This window comes from Pseudopodoces humilis, chromosome 1 (assembly GCF_049639895.1).
Source record: "Pseudopodoces humilis isolate 2021_Gansu_Grassland_sample_001 chromosome 1, ASM4963989v1, whole genome shotgun sequence".
Lineage (NCBI taxonomy): Eukaryota > Metazoa > Chordata > Aves > Passeriformes > Paridae > Pseudopodoces > Pseudopodoces humilis.
Window position 1 is genome coordinate 106,363,016 of NC_142200.1, and position 17,608 is coordinate 106,380,623.

General features: G+C 41.8%; 1 protein-coding gene across 3 annotated transcripts in view; it reads right to left on the reverse strand.

The window, feature by feature from the left end:
• FKBP9 (FKBP prolyl isomerase 9) overlaps positions 1-17,608 on the reverse strand; it is a 35,809-nt gene that overhangs the window by 12,229 nt on the left and 5,972 nt on the right. For 2 of the 3 annotated variants that reach the window (XM_088063526.1, XM_014248776.2), the window contains 2 exons: positions 1,423-1,568; positions 637-826 (listed from right to left, as the gene is read on the reverse strand). In XM_088063526.1, the coding sequence (XP_087919652.1) occupies positions 637-826; positions 1,423-1,568 (336 nt within the window). Of the gene's footprint in view, positions 1-636; positions 827-1,422; positions 1,569-5,332; positions 5,633-17,608 lie in introns of those variants that run through there. The other variant, XM_005519050.3, reaches the window with a different exon arrangement.

Below are 17,608 nucleotides of genomic sequence, written 5' to 3' on the forward strand. Positions count from 1 at the left end.
GAAAAAGAAAAAATCACAACCAAACGTCAGACTGGCACAGGAAAAAACAATATCCACCTTTAAATCCACATAATACGCACAGTGTAACTCACAACTTGCTAGTCCAAAAGTATCAGTGCTTCATTTACCAAGGCTGGGAACTTCTCCAGAGTGCTTAGCTATGTCAGGAACCTCACAGAGGCTTTGAAAAGTGGCTCTCAGGCAGCTGTTACTAAAGCGTCATGGACTCTAACGAAGCACACATGCTGTACACTTTAAATTTCAGTAAGAAAGAGTTAGTGGCTCACTTTCATTACAAATCCCTTGCAAAACTTGTATCTAATCTGAACAGCTATACTGGTTATAGAGCCTATTAACTGACTGCAATAAATAGTAATATAAATACAGGGAACAAAACTTAAAATTAAAAAAATAATCTGGATAAAGATTGGTAAAGCCCATGAAGAAATAATGCACAGTTTTATTGGTTTGTGTCAGTATTGCTACTCTGAATAAATTACTAACACACATCCGATGCCAGATTTAATTTCCTGTGTTTCTGGGCAATTAGCATTAATTGTTACACAGGTAAAAGGGGAGCAAATGATGGTGAGATATCTATTAAACTACACAAAGACACACAACCCAGCTGCATACCTTGAATCAAACAGGGTCCCATCTAAGAATGTTCCATTGTAATGGTACCGCACAAAGTCAGACACCTGCACTGTCCGAGGACACTTCTCGGGTTTGAAGTAAGTCTGAACCTGCACTTCGTCCTCCGAGTTCCACAGATCAATCAGGAGCACATCAAAATGGAGCACAGCATTGGGGGGTATCACACCAGCTGCAAAAGCAGAACACACACTGTTTTCCTTCCCTTTTTACACAAGGTATCAGCAAAAAGGAACCAATCCATGCATAGCCTAAAAAAACTGCATAATGCACACCTTATTTCCTGTTGTGCTTACAACTCCTTGGCCCCTTGCTGCAGCTATTTATGGGGGGAAATCTGGCAAGATGTACTCTTATCACAGCTGTCCATAAGGCAAACTATCTTGAGTTAGCATTTGTTGCCTCCCTGAGGCTGTAGAACAAAGATACTTTTGGAACTGACAAGACCTTGTGCAGCACTGCAACGCCAAACCACAATTCTGGTGTAATTAAGTATTTAACTGGGAGGTGGATATAAATAAATACTTAACTTTCATAGAAAGGTTAACTTCCTGAAAGTCTCCTGCAGTGATCTGCTCTTCCTTCAGCATGCAGAGGGAGTCTGGAGAGATTACTTTAGGCTACAGGCTTAACAAACACCTCTGAGGAACAGGGGATTACCTCCCCAAAATTCACTACTTGCAGATTCCCCCTTCTCTTCCGGGGCTCCGCTTCCTATGTGCTCTGTTGAACCCCTTACCCAAGCAGCTGGCCCGGTGCTGTACTTACGGACGCCTTCACTTCCGTAGGCAAGCTTAGGGGGAATTTTCACAAACCGACGCTCGTTCACACACATGCCCACCAGAGCTTGGTCCATCCCAGCAATGAGCTGACCTTTGCCCACAAACACGTTGAATGTGGATCCCCTGTCATAGCTGAAGGGGGAAAAGCAGGCAAAAATGTTACTGTTTTATTTATATCCCCTTCTACTGGTCTGCTTTTTTGAAAGAGAGTTAATTGCACTTCGTCTCCCTCTTTCCCCGTTAGTACAACTTTATCACAAGACACCTCCTAAAGGAAGGGGAAAATCCAAGGAGTTCCTGAGACCTCAACACAGCTCTCCTGTTCACTGTTCATTGCCTATTTGAAACACATTCTAGCAGAGTGTAATGTGTACTACAGGCACCTGAAGGCCAGAACTACAAAAAACTAATTGACGCACCAACATTAAAGGCAGAACTGGAAAATTAAGGAAGAAAAGGAAAAATTAAGCACTGTTATGAGATATCAAAGGATAACTGCTCCCACAGTAGGATCTCAGCATATTGATTCCAGTCGGTAACATCACAAAAATATTATACACGACCTATAAGCTTTACAATGTGAGACATCACACTTCCAATCTCTGTGGGAGAAGGGGAAAGGGAAAAGATGCCTTTTTAAGTAGTAGCTGTGAGGTTTGCCAACAGGTTATTTATTTTCTCCTCTACTTTCACAGGTCTCATTTAAAGCACAGAGACATATTTTAAACAGCAGGTTTTCCAGACCAAGAATCAAGAAACAAATGATCCTGCTCTGTGATAATACATGAAGATTCAAAAGGTAAAAGAAATGATGCTTAAATTACTCAGTTTTCCAGAGAGGATGGAGAACAGCAGTGTTACTACAGCAGAACACTATCACTAATTTACATGGTTCGTTTGGCCACCTTAAATCTGCACAATGACCCCACTTTTATGTGCCTGAATTACTGCTATTGAACTTTTTGAAGCAATATATAAACACATGTCAAGAAGCATCTCAAAAGCTTCATGCCTATTTTTAAACTTTTACCACTTCCATTTTCCCAAATCCCTTTTATAATTTCAAGACATTTTTTTTACATTTAGATACACACACAGACACACACATACATACATACATACATACATATATATATATATAAAAGTCAGACGTGGGGAAAGGAAAAAAAAAAAGGTTTGTGCCTTTTGCATGCTAAAATTCTGGAAAGCAGCCAGTAACTAGACATCCCTAGGGAAATGATGTCAAACTTTCCTTCCAAGACTGTACACATCACTTCCACAACATACTGAGCCTCCTAACAGACCCACAGCCTTGAATCTCTCAAATATTTTACTGAGTGATCTCTCTGTTTTCACCTTTTTTTTTTTTCTGGCAAACATTTCTCTTAAAGTAGACAACCCTCTATTACTCAGCATTCACCTTTGGATGCAGTAATATTCCCACTCCCTGGAAAGGATGGAAAATATTTAAATTAGGCCCTGACAAATTCTATTATACACACACAAAACCATAATTAAGATGTTAAGACTAGTAACATAATGGGTTCTAAGAAACCCTCCAAAACGGTATTTTGTAGCAATTGACAAAGCTTGGCAATACATCTGGGATGAACTTAGAACAGAAGAGCTTTCTTTTTTAGGAAAATAAATGTACAGTTAAGAGAACATTGATGCAAAGCAGAGAACTGAACAAAGCACCGATCAGACCATGCAGCTTTGCAGGACTGACTTTGCAGATTCCTTAAAATTAAGCAAAATTTGTTTCTATTACTGGAATTGACCAAATTAACAGTAAATGACTAGGCAATAAAATTCAGACTTTTAAATGTAAATCCTTTTATGGCCATTGAAATAAAAAATGCAAATGCTGATGCAAAAAAAATAGTAAACAGCTAATGATAATAATATGCTATAAATACTAATTTATGTGACACAGTCATGATTACTAAGACTTTGTCAACAGCCTGGTAATGCGAGGAGCAGTATTGCTACCCGCCACTTGGAAATACAGGAAATTCATTTTAAAATTCAAGAACATTTTCAAGAGCTGAAGAAGGAACAAAGCAAAACCGTCCTTAGCTCAACATCTAGAGTATTTTGTAGACTGACTGCATATAGTGTTTAATTAAACTGATGCTGGTAAGCATGCTCATAAATCTAAAAAAAAAAAAAAAAAAAATGCAAACAAACAATAAACAAGTAAGAAAATGGGCTTATTTCTGTATAAACTGACTCTCTCTTTAACTTGTCGGCAGGGAACCAAACCAAAGATTTTAGAACAAACACTCCAAAATATTCCTTCCATTAACCTACAGAAGATAAAATTCTCCTATTTTTCCATGCCTTAACATGATTAAACACTGTCATCAGCCTTAAAAAAGATCATAGAGAATAACAAAAGCATCCATCAACATGAGCTGACATTTAGGAAAAAAACCCAAGGTGAACAAACCCGATATTTTGCACCCTTTTGAAATGAAGGCAGCCACAAAAATATTCAAGTTGAACTAGACTATCATCATTACTATTTATTTACTAATATTTAGAGGATCCAAAGAGATAAACTCTGTGCAGTTCTGCACAGTCTGTTCCTACCCAAATTCAGAATGCAATGACAAGGAACTTAAATGAGAGCCAGCACCTGGGCAGCCCCTCCAGGCACCCTCCCTCAATGCACCAGTAGCAATCAGAAACACACTTCTGAACACGTGGCCAGTTTTCCAATTGTCACATATTTATAAAATAAGCCAATAAGAGGATGCTGCCTTGGTGTGTCTTCACATCCACAGCTACCACTTTTGCTCCAAGTCCATCAGCTGCCCATGGATTCACTGTCTGTGCTGTGCCACTTGACTAAAACTGCACCAACACCAGCTGAAGTGCCAGCTATCACATCCCACATTTTAGTCGGGGAACTGCTGATGATACAGCACTAGTGGCACACTAACTACAGTCGGCTCCAGAGGGAGAACTGAGCTTTGAAGGACAGTTATTTCCCTAAGGCTGTAGATTTTCCTTGAAGCACAAGGGAGATTACCAGGATTACTGAAAATACATTTTGCTTTATCTTTCTAAGTAATACTTTGATCAGTGGCAATGAATGAAATAAGAAAAAACAAATAAGCTGCCAGCAGCAGCAGCATCCTTCACAATCTCCTGATCCCACTGTTTAGGCTTCCTGATCCCAAAATAACATCAGGAAAGCAGCCAGGCACTTCACTGTACAAAGGTCAGATTTATGCAAGAATAAAGTATCCAAAAACATTCTATGTAAGTACAGCCTGATAATTCCTATATTTCCGGCAAAGATAATGATTCAGAAACTATCGCAATCGAGTAGGTTTGAGCCTGGAGAAGGCTTAGGAAATGAAACGGACAGGAAATCACTGCTGTGAGGGACTGTGATACCATATACACTCCTGTTTACCGGGCTACGGCTAGCTGAGTATCTTCATGGTTTTCACTCCTGGAGCAGAAAACCCCCATTCAGCGCCTTGGAGAAGCAGCTGAAAGAACGTGGTAGGAATCCATGAGGGCAAGCAAACTACTGCGGACGGGACCCAGCCACTACAGAGGTCTTGCCCCATGTCCCCAGGGGTCATACCCCAGCTCTCTGCCCTTCGTATTTCAAAGACATCTTCCCACGGTGATCTGTTGTCCCGCGTGTACGACACTGCCCATCCTGCCACTGACCTGCTGCCAACTGGTCACCCCACGAGGCACTGCTGGCAAAAGCAGGGGGACCTGAACCGAACCTCCACCCAGCGCCACAATGTCTGCACATCCACAGAAAAACCTCTCTCGTGGGGGACAGCACGTTTGGCTCCCCTCCTCTCCCCCTCACAGTGCCCAACCAAACCCCGCGGGGCTGCACCCGCGCCGGGCTTGTGCCAGACCTGGAGTCGAAGCGGGTGCCGTCGGGGAAGGCGCCGAGGTAGTGGTAGCGCACGAAGTCCCCGGGGCGCACGGCCCGCGGGCAGCTCTCGGGCACGAAGCGCCGCTCCACGCCGAGCTCGGTGCCATCCGGAGGGATTTCGGCGGCGGGCACCGGCGGCGCCTGGCAGGCCGCCCAGCTCTCCAGCAGCGCCGGCAGCAGCAGCAGCAGCGAGCCGCAGCCCGGGCCCCGCCGCCTCACGGCCGCCGACCCCGCCATGGAGCGCAGCGAGCGGGGCAGCCGCAGGGCGCGCTCGGGGGGGAACGGGAGGATGGAGGGAAGGGAGGGAATGAGGGGAAGAAGGGAAGGGAGGGGAAAAGAGGGAAGGGAGAGAAGCCGCCCGCCCCGGCCCGCCCGCTCCTCCGCCTCCTCCCCCCAGCGCTGCAAACTTGCAAACGTGGATGAAGCGCTCCCACCCGGGACGGGGGAGGAGCAGCCCCGGCGCCGGCTCCCCCCGCCCGCCGCGGGGCTGCGCAGGCCGGAGCGCAGCGGTGGCACCGCCGCCCCCGCCCCGCTCCCTCTCCGGGCCGGAGGTGCGACGTGGCGCTGCCCCCGGCCGCCCTCCCGGCGCTCGTCCGCTCCCGAAGGTAGCACGGGAGACGGGCGGACCCCGAGAGTTGTAAACTCGCAGACACAACCCCGCCATTTCCCGCAGATTTCCCGCAGCTCTTGGGAGCGGAGCTGCTGGGAGGCCCTGGGAGGGACCGAAAACACGGCAAGTGACCCCCCGCGTAAGGGGGTTTTGTCGCTCTACCTGGACACGTACTCCTTGCACGACTTCGAGTATTTGCAAGCTTAAAGTCCGACCGCAAGTGTTCCATTTTAGATCAAATCCCCAAAGATACGAGGCTGTGTTGGCAAATGCGTATTCATGCACACTAATGCTGTCACAGGGATTTGCAACTCCCTGGCGGGAGACCTTTCCAAATGACACAGAGAAAAGACAAAATCACAGAACAATTTGGGTTGGAAGGTACTTTCAACTAGTTCCCTGACAAAGGCATGGATATATTTCACTAGACCAGGCTGCTTTGAGCCCCATCAAACCTGGCCTTGAACACCTTCAGGGATGAGGCATCCACAGATTCTCTGGGCAACTTGTGCCAGTGCCTCATCACCCTCACAGTAAAGGGTGATGTAAATGAATATCTAATTTAACCTACTGTCTTTCAGTTTGAATCTGTTCCCCCTTGTAAACAGTTCCTTTCCATCTTTCTTGTAGGTTCCCTTTAGGTACGGGAAGGCTGCAATTAGGTCACCCTGAAGCCTTCTCTTTTCCAGGCTGAACAATCCCAACTCTCTTAGTCTTTCCTCATAGAAGAGTTGTTCCAACTGTCTTGGTGGTCTCCTCTGGACTTGCTCCAACAGGTCCATGTCCTTCCTGTGCTGGTCCCCCAGAGCTGAGTAGCGGGACAGAATCCCTTCCTTCCCTGCTGGCCATGCTGCTTTGGAGGTCACTTGGGACTTCATAGGCTGCCACGACTTTTCAAATATCATGGAGAGGGGTTTGGCAGCTACATCAGGCAATTCCCTCAGGACTTTGGGATGCATCTCATCAGGCCACATAGACTGATATATATTCAGATTCTTCATGTAGTCATGAACCTGACCTGACAAGCACCCAGTAAGACACAGCATCTGAAAAGAGTCACCATCCCAGTGTGCTAGCAATCCCCCTTCTCTCTCTTTGATCTTGAATACAGTGATGAAGAGGAACTTAAGTTTTTTCCTCTGTTATTCTAACTGGTTTCAGTGAACAAGGATGGGAAAGCTAAGCACCTCCATGTGAAGCACCAACCTCAAGCAAGATTAAGTAAAATGATACAATATTTTTGAAAAGCAGAGATATTTATGATAGCAGGACTGGGGCAACCAGCTGGAAATGCAGGCATCCTAAGAAGATCACGTAAGAAACACCAATGATAAGATTTTGTTATGACAAATTATTAAACAAGCACAGTGTACTCTTGGGTGGATGCAAGCCCATGAAAACCAGAGAAGACGGTGTTCCTGAGCATTGCAGCTGGGGAGACGACAGCTCACAGGCCCCAGTTCCCCACTTTTTTGTGCATCTACCACCCAGCTGTACCAACCCAGGAACAGAATGGATGCACTCAAATCAGAGGTTTTGTAAGTGCATTCAAAAATGCTCTTGTATAATATTGATGTATTGCTAGGAAATGGGTGCTCTTCGATGACCTAAGCAGTCAAAAGTTAGCCAATTGGACAGTTATTTAAAGATAACAAGATTTGCGGTTGCAAATCACATCCTTCTTCTTCCAAAAAGTCACACTGCACATTCCAAATCGGTCTTTTAAACAAGCAATGTAAATTGTCTGGCAGTTGCCTAGCATTAAATAGCTTATTTTAATGTTGATTTATGTGGACACAATTTATTTTTTCAAGGAGAACTCATAGTTCACCACTGGAGTATGTTGATACAACCAACATAAAGATAAAGCTTACCCTGAATTCGGTACATCTTATTGCCAGGCAGTGACACAATCTTTATTTTTGCATGTTTATTTAAGAAGTTCTATGTTTTCAAAATAATTCCTTGGACTCTTAATATTTATGCAGATTTGTACTCCTTACTCCTCACCTGTGTCAATAACAGTCCTACACATCTGATGTAATTACCATTGCCTCAACACTGCTCTGAGTGTTTCCAATTTTATTAACTCCTAAAAGAGCCAAATATCCCTTCTGTGCTACCAAACCTGCCCGCTTCATGCCTCAGTTCCATTTGCCCCATGGCTCATGTGCCACATGCCTCTCCGTAATCACACACAGAGCTCAAGACAGCTGTCAGGAAGGTGCATTCCCTTTTTCAGTCCCCCTAGTTTTGTTCACAGAAGTAGCAAATGTGCAAATGCGGTATTTTCCTTAGAAATGTCAATTTAAACATTTTGCTGTCTTTTCAAAGCACGTATGCATGCAAGCACACACAAATTCTTAGTTATGTGTCAGTTTGTTTGAACACTAACCCAGCTTCCCTGGAAGCATTTTGGGCATGCTGATCTCTATCAGACCTGTTCTTCAGTCAGCCTGACACATGGCAATGCCTAACACAGTGTGAGAAGGGGGAGAGAAAAGCACAGACATGCCTGAACCATCTAGAGAAGCTGGTCCTGGAAGGAGGATCATCCTTTCCACACTTTAAAACACAGTACAGGTGAGGTCCAGTCAGCTTTCAGGAGTGTCACAGGTCAGACATTAAAGGAGGATTAAGGAGCTGGGATTCATGCCTTTGCATCTCCCTTTGCAGTACACTATGTGCCTCGTGTAATGTCCAAGGGGCTGCAGGTCTCCTAGATTTGAGCTATGTTTTATCAATTTAAAATAGATTTGATGCTGTTCCCAAATCTTTCGTAAAGGCAGGGAAGCAAAATGTCACCTCTCATTGCTTCCCCTTGTATCACACCAGCATTACCATTAAGTGCATCACACAGAGGAGAAATCCAAAAGCTCAGATTCCAAGAAGGTAGATAAGAAAATTCCTTCATACACTACTTGATACAAATCATGTCTCAGAAGGACTGAAGAAAGCTGAGGAGCATGTTGATGAGTCACTTCAATTAAAGATTAATTTATGGTAACTTGGGAAAAGGAAATAAAGCCTTAGCTTGAGCCTGAGGTAGGCAAGATACCACTGGTTTGTAACTTGAGATGCTGCCCTACTCCTTGGAATGTGCTTGAAGCCAAGCACCAGGCAGTCATGAGATGGTGGGGTCTAATGTAAATGAAAATGTTTGCAACACATTTGGTCACATAAACACAGGAGGAGTTGTGACTAGTGAAACTTTTGCTGAGTAGCTGTTGGACTTACTCACTACTTAACCACTGACTGTTGTCAATTACCCCTCTCACAGCTAGGATTACAGGCCTGGAGATTCAGTCCCTGGATGCCCTCAAGAATGTATGCATTGTGCTTTGATCCAGAGGTTTTCTAAAAAAGACAGCATGTTGAGACAGAAAAACACAGAGAGGATTTGCGATACTAAATTACTAAATATTCTATCAATTATAGATCAAGGAAAACAGAGGTAATCCTTTTATTCTTAGAAAGAGTATGTCAATGCTGCAGTTTGAAGATACCTTGAAATTATGGCAGGCAAATTTAGAGATAATTAAGATACTAGAAGTAAAAAAAGTGAGAACAACGGAAATCACAGCTTGAACTGACATGAAATCCAATTTTAAAAAAAATCTATCTGCTTTTAACAGGTAGGTAATATTCATAAAGATCAAAATATACTGCTGGTTTTGGCTGTATAATCTACTGGGGGATTATGACAAGGGACTCTGATTTATTTTTATCTTCTGCAGTTTTCCATAGCTGTTCACATCAGTAAATACTCTCAAAATCCTAAGGAGCTTCTCAGAGAATAGTTTTGGGTTACAACTAATGTGAAAAAAACCATTGTGCTCTCACTGCTGAATTGTATTTCAAGAAAGGAAAAAAAATGCTAATTGTAATTAAAAAGCTTCTGCTTCTAAAGGTCTGTAAAGGTTGTAGATCTCTTCAGATATTTTGAAACAGCAATGGAAGCTGGTTTTAACTATGAAATATGGCTAAACTATAACTACAAAACATTCTCGGTAAGTACTGGTTTTACTAAACAGGATTTTGAAGAAACACTATTCCTGTTTTATACAGCTAACTGATAATTCCAGAGCATCTGGAATCTGAAATACCTCTTTGCATCCAAAATATTGTAATATAAATTCAATATTTATTACATTACATCACAAATTATTTAATTGCATGTAAATTATAGTTAGTGGTGTGAGTCACAAGGGACTGACATGACCCTAAATGCCTTTGGTGACCAACGTGATCCAGGTGACTTGGGCTTTCTTCTTCCTTTGTGAGTCATGAGAAATACTGTGTCATGAAGCTCTTCACTCTTCACAGAGTGTCATGCTGGACAATTCAGCCACTCCACAGGCTATTTAACACTCAGCTTTTATCCTGATTTACTACTGGTAGTGGTTTAGCAGTGAACATAAAGAACAGAGCATCAGAGAAACGAATATACTTTAAATTTCTGATACATTTCACTTGCTCCAGTCCATCTTCAGTTTATCTCTACTCCAGCTACTATGGATGTTCTAAGGAAAGTCAAACAGAGGGTAACTCTGTGGACTAGTGCTCTCTTCCAGACCCTGCCCCGCCAGGAGGGTCTCACTTGCCATAGGTACACAGCAATTCCTTTGCTGGACGTCATAGCATAATGAGATACACCAACTGAGCTGTCTTAATTAGTGCTTATGAATAGCCCATCATTCCAAATGTGCCATGCTAAATTAGTATCCAAGTGATTTAGCAAGTCTGGCTCACTTTGGCGGAAACCAGTTAGACAGCACTTACAAAAGGCTGCTGCCATCAGAGATGAGGCAGTGGATCCCAGCAGCCAAACGCGAGGATAAATTACAGGTGGCTGTTGTCTTCCACCAACTCTGCTATTGTTTGTAAGGCAAACGGCTGTCAAAAGCATAGGCCTGGATTGCACACTCCTGAGGCATCAGTCACGCTTTCTTTTGTGTTTGCACTGCAACTGTTGTAGTTTGCACTCTACTAGAAACAAACAAATAACTGCAGCAAGCCAACTCTGGGCAAAACTATTTTCTAATTACCCTTGAGCACTGGCCTCAGTGTAGACGTGCCAGTGTAAAACTGCAGAAAAACTACCCTATGTATCTGGCTTTTCCTACCATTTCTCACAACTATATATATTTAAATGTTACCAATTTCCATTCAATGTTCATACATTTATCAGGCTAGATAAATGAATGCCTTCACCCTCATCTCACAAAAAAGGAAAGGTTTTTCAGAACTAAATACCCTCAAAAGTAGAGACCACAGAGGTTAAAACTCACTATTTCAAAGTAAGTATGAAAATCAGTTACCAGATTTTCAGAAAACTTAATTTATGGAGGGCTAAAATTTTAAAAATCTGGTTATAGGGAACATACGAAATGAACATAAGTAGCTGAAGACAAAATGAGAAATATGCATGTTAACACATTATTAAAACTCACCTAAACTAAAGCATATTCTAAATATATTGCAGGTATCCACAAAAGCCACAAAGTCAGAGAACGATTTTGAAACAATGGACTGCTTATACTGAACTGCAGAAAGACTTGGATATTCCTAATGGATACAACAGATTCCTATTCCTAAAGGATACTTGTAGTTAAACAGGTTTTGGTCTGCAGATTACTACAGTGTCATGCAGAAGTGACAAGGAAGCCTGCTGCCTACTGGACTAAATTCCCAGTGAATGGGGGTTTGAATCTGCAATGGAAATGATCTAGGAGACTGCATGCCAAAAAAAAAAAAACAAACCCAAAAAAAACCTAAAAAAAAAAATCTTAACTGCAGCCTTCTTTCTGAAGTGAACCTTCACATGCAGCATGAACAATCTCAGAATTGTGTTGCTCAAACTGTGCAGAAAGAGGCGGTTCCTGCAAGAAGGGTCACACTGGTTTCCTTAAATGCATTAAAAACAATCAATTACTGATAGTTTGCCTATTATAAAGGATCTTCACTCAGTCAAAAGGGAGAGCAGAAGTATTATGTGCTTATTTGAAGACTAAAAAGCTTTTCAAGAAGCACGATAAACACTAAGGTCTGAAAAGCAAATGGTCACAATTGGATTATTAACTTATCACGCTTAAGTTTTATCATGCCTGATCTGTACTCTGTTTGCTAGAACTGTTGTGGCTCTATAATTAAAAAAATAATAATGTTTTGTTCCAACATTCTTTTAAACAAAGCTGCCTTAATAAAGTTTGTTTGCAAATTAGGTGTGGACTATGATTCCTGCTCAGAAAGACAGAACCCTTTTATCCAAGCTCCAGTCTAACCCCCACCCCCACATTCACCCATCCCCTGCCTATAGTATTTTCCATATAAAATGCCTTCTGAAAGCTGCATGTGTTGGGAGGAGAAGAGAAAATAGTTAATCTGCAAACAACTTGGCACAAAACAAGCTATGCAAACTTTCCTGAAATGTAAAGCTATCTGTTCCACCAGGGGTACAGCCTGCTTGCATTTGGAAATGAGCACACCACAAAGCTCACTTTGCATGTCTTGGGTAAAAGGATTATTTGCAGAAGTGATTGGAAAAGAAGCAAGTCAGGTCAGTCACTTCTCTGCATACCAGGGCTGTAGCTGCCAGAGGCCAGTGCTTAAGCAAACTGGAAACAGGACACCTTGTTATTTTTCCCCTCCTTCATTAATATTCACGTGTGATCCCTTGGGAACTGCCTGAAGTTCTTAGATGTTACAAAATAGTGCTCACTTATTAGTTCTTCTTAGTGTGAGTGTAAGCATTAAAGCAGGTGCTTACCAGGAGTCCAGTGCAAGAAGATTGCAGCAATCTTCTCTCTGAATTAGTAAACATTTAGTGACTCTTGTGTGAATTTTCATTAACATTTTGCATCTCAAGAGAGAAACAATAAATTCAGACATCAACTCCTAACATTTCAGTTTTACTAGAAATGTCAGCATTCTTTTGGAAGCAGATTCACACAGATTTATTGAATATTTACTGCATCTGTGAGTTTGTTTTTAACAGAAGAGTCCATCTGTAGAGCAACTTCAGAGTGGTATTCCAATAACTTTTCCAGCCATCTGATCTGTGTACTAAAGAACAGTTTTAGGCCCAAGCTCACAAAATTTGGAACTTTTACGTTACACAATGATCCTTAAGTGTTTGCATAGAGCTGGTAAAATCATTCTGAGTGTTGGGCACATTCTGAACCCATTCCTGGTTTGCTGGGCTGTTGCAGCACAGGTCACAGGCTTTGTTGCCTGCATTCTCCACTAATTGTTCCAGACAAGTTTTATCTGTATGTCCTCACGGTTCAGACCAAACATCCTGTGCAATCTAAGCGGACTAAAGAAACACTCCATAAAGCCAAGAATTAAAGTCTTTGCAAATGAAAGAGTAGTTATTATTAGTCTGGCTACAATCATGCTAAGATTTGTTGTCCAAATCAGCTAATAATTGAGGCTAATTCAATAATGATATCATTAGAACTACTGTGCACAAAGTCAGTATTACCTATGCCTTTCTCTGGTCCCATGCTCCCCTTTCCACTGGGTTCAAAAGTCAATAAAACCAGCAAGGGCTGACAGAAGTAAGCTATCAGCATCCTAAGTTATTTGCCTTGATTACAGTGCTAATATTTATTATTTCTTCTTCCTCTTTGCCAGGAAAATTATGTTGTGAGTTTTCCCCCCCTCACTTGAGGTCTGCTTGTGGTAATTTTTCATGTTTGCTACCAGTCTGTCAACTTTGTGCCTTCTTTGTGGCTCACAGTTCAGTGTTACATCTCACTTTACTGCAGGTTATAGGTTTTACCTATATTGGAGGTAAACCACTAAATCTATTGACTCAACTTCTAAGGCTTCGTTTCTTTAGTGATCTGTGGTTGACAGTCTGTGGTCCTGAGGCCTCTGGTACCATGCTGTGCTTGAATTTTCTTATCTTGTACTTGCATTTGGGAGGCCCAAAACACCCTGGTTTTTAATCTACAGCCTTCAAGCTGTGGTTTCCAGATAACTTAACTAATGTTATATGAACACAGCCTAACCACCTGTAGCCAACATCTACATGTTTTGGCAAGAACACTGGTACTTTATTAAAATTACTTTATAACTGGGCAGAACACTTCTTATTTCTTAGTTTATTCAAGCAAGACCAAAAAGCATCATGTAAGGCTGGAAGAAATCCCTGTTAGAGAATGCTAAATTGATATTTTATTTTTTTTTTTGCACACTCCACAAATGACAAATAGAAGTATAGGCTATGCACAAATCTGCCTAGATACAGAGTAGGAAAGAACGTGTTTTTCTCTATCTATAATGATATATTTATCTATACATTTCTATGTCTATATAACTACAGATGACAGTAAGTTTCAAGCAAATGTAACTATGAGGGAGTGTTCCTGGATGTCATTCGTAGCAGAACTAGCATAATGGAATAGATACACAAAGATTCCTAGCCCACCGTTGGAAAACATTATTTCTGTGTGTTTGGCATGAGTTTCAACTTCCCCATAGGAGAATTCTTTTCTCATTCCTGTCAGAGACAGTACTAGGTCAACCTGCTCAACTAATCCTCACTTCATTGCTGTGCCAGTGCTGCACTACTCTTTCAATATTACCCTCGAGATGTGCAGGGAAAGAAGAAGGTCTAGAACTGTGAGTTTCCATTCCTTTCACTTCAGTTACCTAGAAAGCTGTTGGTGAGCGGACATATGGGAAGTATGTTAAGCTAAAGAGCTGTGAATTTTGGATAGTTTTGAAAAAAACTATTCTTAAATGGGAACAGCTGCTTTGCATGGAACTAACAGATCAGCTACTGTAACAAGAGAATGTTCCCATTTAATAGAGGTGGCAAGCAGAACCAAGAATTTTTGCCTTCAACTTTTTAGATTGCATTTTTCATCACTTTATTTCTGCAGTTTCTGTGACCCATTAGTAAACACTGGAGTCTTTTTAGGTTTCACTGGAAAGTTGGCAGCTCAGATGGGACATACCAAGGACAGATACTGGCACTGAAGATTCCTATTTTACTTGATACACCGGGCATCGTTTAAACGGGAACTGTTTTATCAGTCACTATATTATACAGACAAAATTCAGGAAAGGAATCTTGCTTTTGCAAGGAAAAAGCTCTTGTAAACCAATCACTGATTTGAGAATATAGCCAAAGCTCAGAAGGAGGAATTTCCTGCAGCTGTGAAAAAACCAACTGGCTACCAGGCAAAGAATCTAGCCTTCATTCTTACTTAGTCAGTAGCAAAACTGTAACTATTAGGGTTAAGAAGCAGTGTATATATATATATATATATATATATATGTAATAGAAGAGAAACATAATTATAATAATATAATTATTATAATGGAATAATTATCATCCTCCTAATAAGGGGTTCAAATTACAGAGATACTGACTCAAACTCTCATCTTTAAAAAACCAGATAAATAAAGAATTATGGATTTCATTGCATTTGGCTGTTTCTTATGAAACCAAAATCCTGGCCATGCAGCTTGGGCATAAGTGATCCCACAAAGGATGGTATGTTTTGTAAGAAGCTGGGAGATTGTTCAAGGGTTGTCAGCCAGAATCTCCCTTCCCTACTGTTATGTAACGTGCCATTAGCATCTGAGTGCTCCTACTGCTCACACAGTTCCCGAATGGGATCAGTCCTTGCTTGAGTAAAGTCCCTTGAAGGTAAATAAAACTTTGCCTCTGTAATGATGTACTCGGGGCTTTACATTAGCAGAAGAGACAACATGTTGCTTCTACAAGTACCTGAAAGAAGGATGTAGTAAGGTGGGGATCGGTCTCTTCTCCGAGACAAAAAGTGATAGAATGAGAGGACACAGCCCTAGGCTGTGCCAGGAGAGCTTCCACTTGGACATCATGAAGAATTTCTTCACTGGAATGGAGGTCAGGCATTGGAACAGGCTGCCCAGGGAGGTGGTGGAGTCACCATCCCAGCAGGTGTACAAGAAACAACTGGACATGGCACTTAATACTATGGTGTAGCTGACAAGACCATGATCAGTCTAAGGTTAGACTCAATAATCTTGGAGGCCTTTCCAACCTTAATGATTCCATGATTCAATGTCAGCATATACACAGAGTTACAGTGCTATATTAAGAGTGTAGCACACAAATTACACTCATCAAATATGACAATTCTTTTCAGCCTGAAAAAAAATGCAAATGGCACAAAGTAAAACGTCTGGGACTACATACAATTATTTGTATTTATTTATAAAGACTGGGGGGAAAAAAGGCAAAAACCAATGAAAAATGTAAGTTATTCAATGATTCCATGTCTTTAAAGACTTAAGTGATTTAAAATAATGAAGAAACATTAAAGAAGGATTATTTTCACTGAGTGGTAGCTTGAAGAGATGGTATGCATTACACTTCTGATGGAGGTGACTTTACAAACTCCAAGTGATGAATTAGAGGGTATCTCCACAGAAGGATGGAGGGAGTTCATTGATGCAATCACCTACCAAAGCTTTGGAGGACAGAATTTACAAAAAGAATGACAAACATTCCTCTTTTACATTCCAGTTTATCAGACTTTGGGACAGATCCAATAAAAATATTTGAATGCTTAAAATGGGATGTAACTGTTCAAGTGACTTCAGACTAAAACTGCAGTTCAAACCACTTTGCACAACTAATTTCCAGAGATGCTTCCTTGCTTAGCTATAAAACTTCCCTTCAAGTGCATGTTTTTGAATAAACTACATAGTAACCTAGTGTGGGAATCAGCTGGGATAGATCAGGACCTTGGACCAGGTTTCTGACAGGGAGGGAATAAACCTGAGACTATGGGAGGCAGGATATTGAAAGGATGAAAATTTGGATGACACTGGGATCATTCCATAATAGCTCATGTCCCTGGTCCACGATTGCAATTGGACCCCTGCCCTCAGCTACCCCTATATACTGCTAGATTAACCATGCCCCCAGGTCTTTGGATGCAGCTCCTCGGACCAAGCATTCCCAGTGAACATTAAAATCTATCTTTGGGCACTCCATCGTACCCATCCCGATTTATTCTGCCACAGTTGACCTGGCCAAACCGGACGAGAGGTCTCAGAACCCCACTGAGACAACCTAGCACTTATAGAAATAATTCAATGCTTAGTTCACACTTGTGCTTGGTTTGAATCGAGATTTGGTAGAAGTTTGATATTCCGTTGTCCAATTTTCCTAAAAGGCATATCCCTGTGGACATGTACAGATAATATCAAATACCAATAGGATCAGGACTGTGCAAAATGCAGCTGTGGCCATCATACTCTTTCAGATATTTGCTGCCTGTAAGAGGCTTAAAGATGCCTGTCTCAAACACTGTCAAGGCCTCAGAAGGAACTTGCTACATGATAAACAACCACATCAGGAACTTGAGACAAGCACAGAAGAGAAAAATTTGCAACAGGAAGGTGCTAATTCCAGGCCTAACGCAGGTAAGGCTGATTAGTACATTCTGGTGAGGCATATCTCAATAACTGGATCATACCACTCACTCATTCCTTTTACGTGATGACATTCTGCAGCAAACACCACAGTAGAGGTTCTGGTGTGTGGAACACTTCACTGCTGAGCAGTATCATTGTAAACATGAGATTACTCTGAGAAGCAGGAACTAGGACCACAACATTGTCACCTGGTGCAATGGT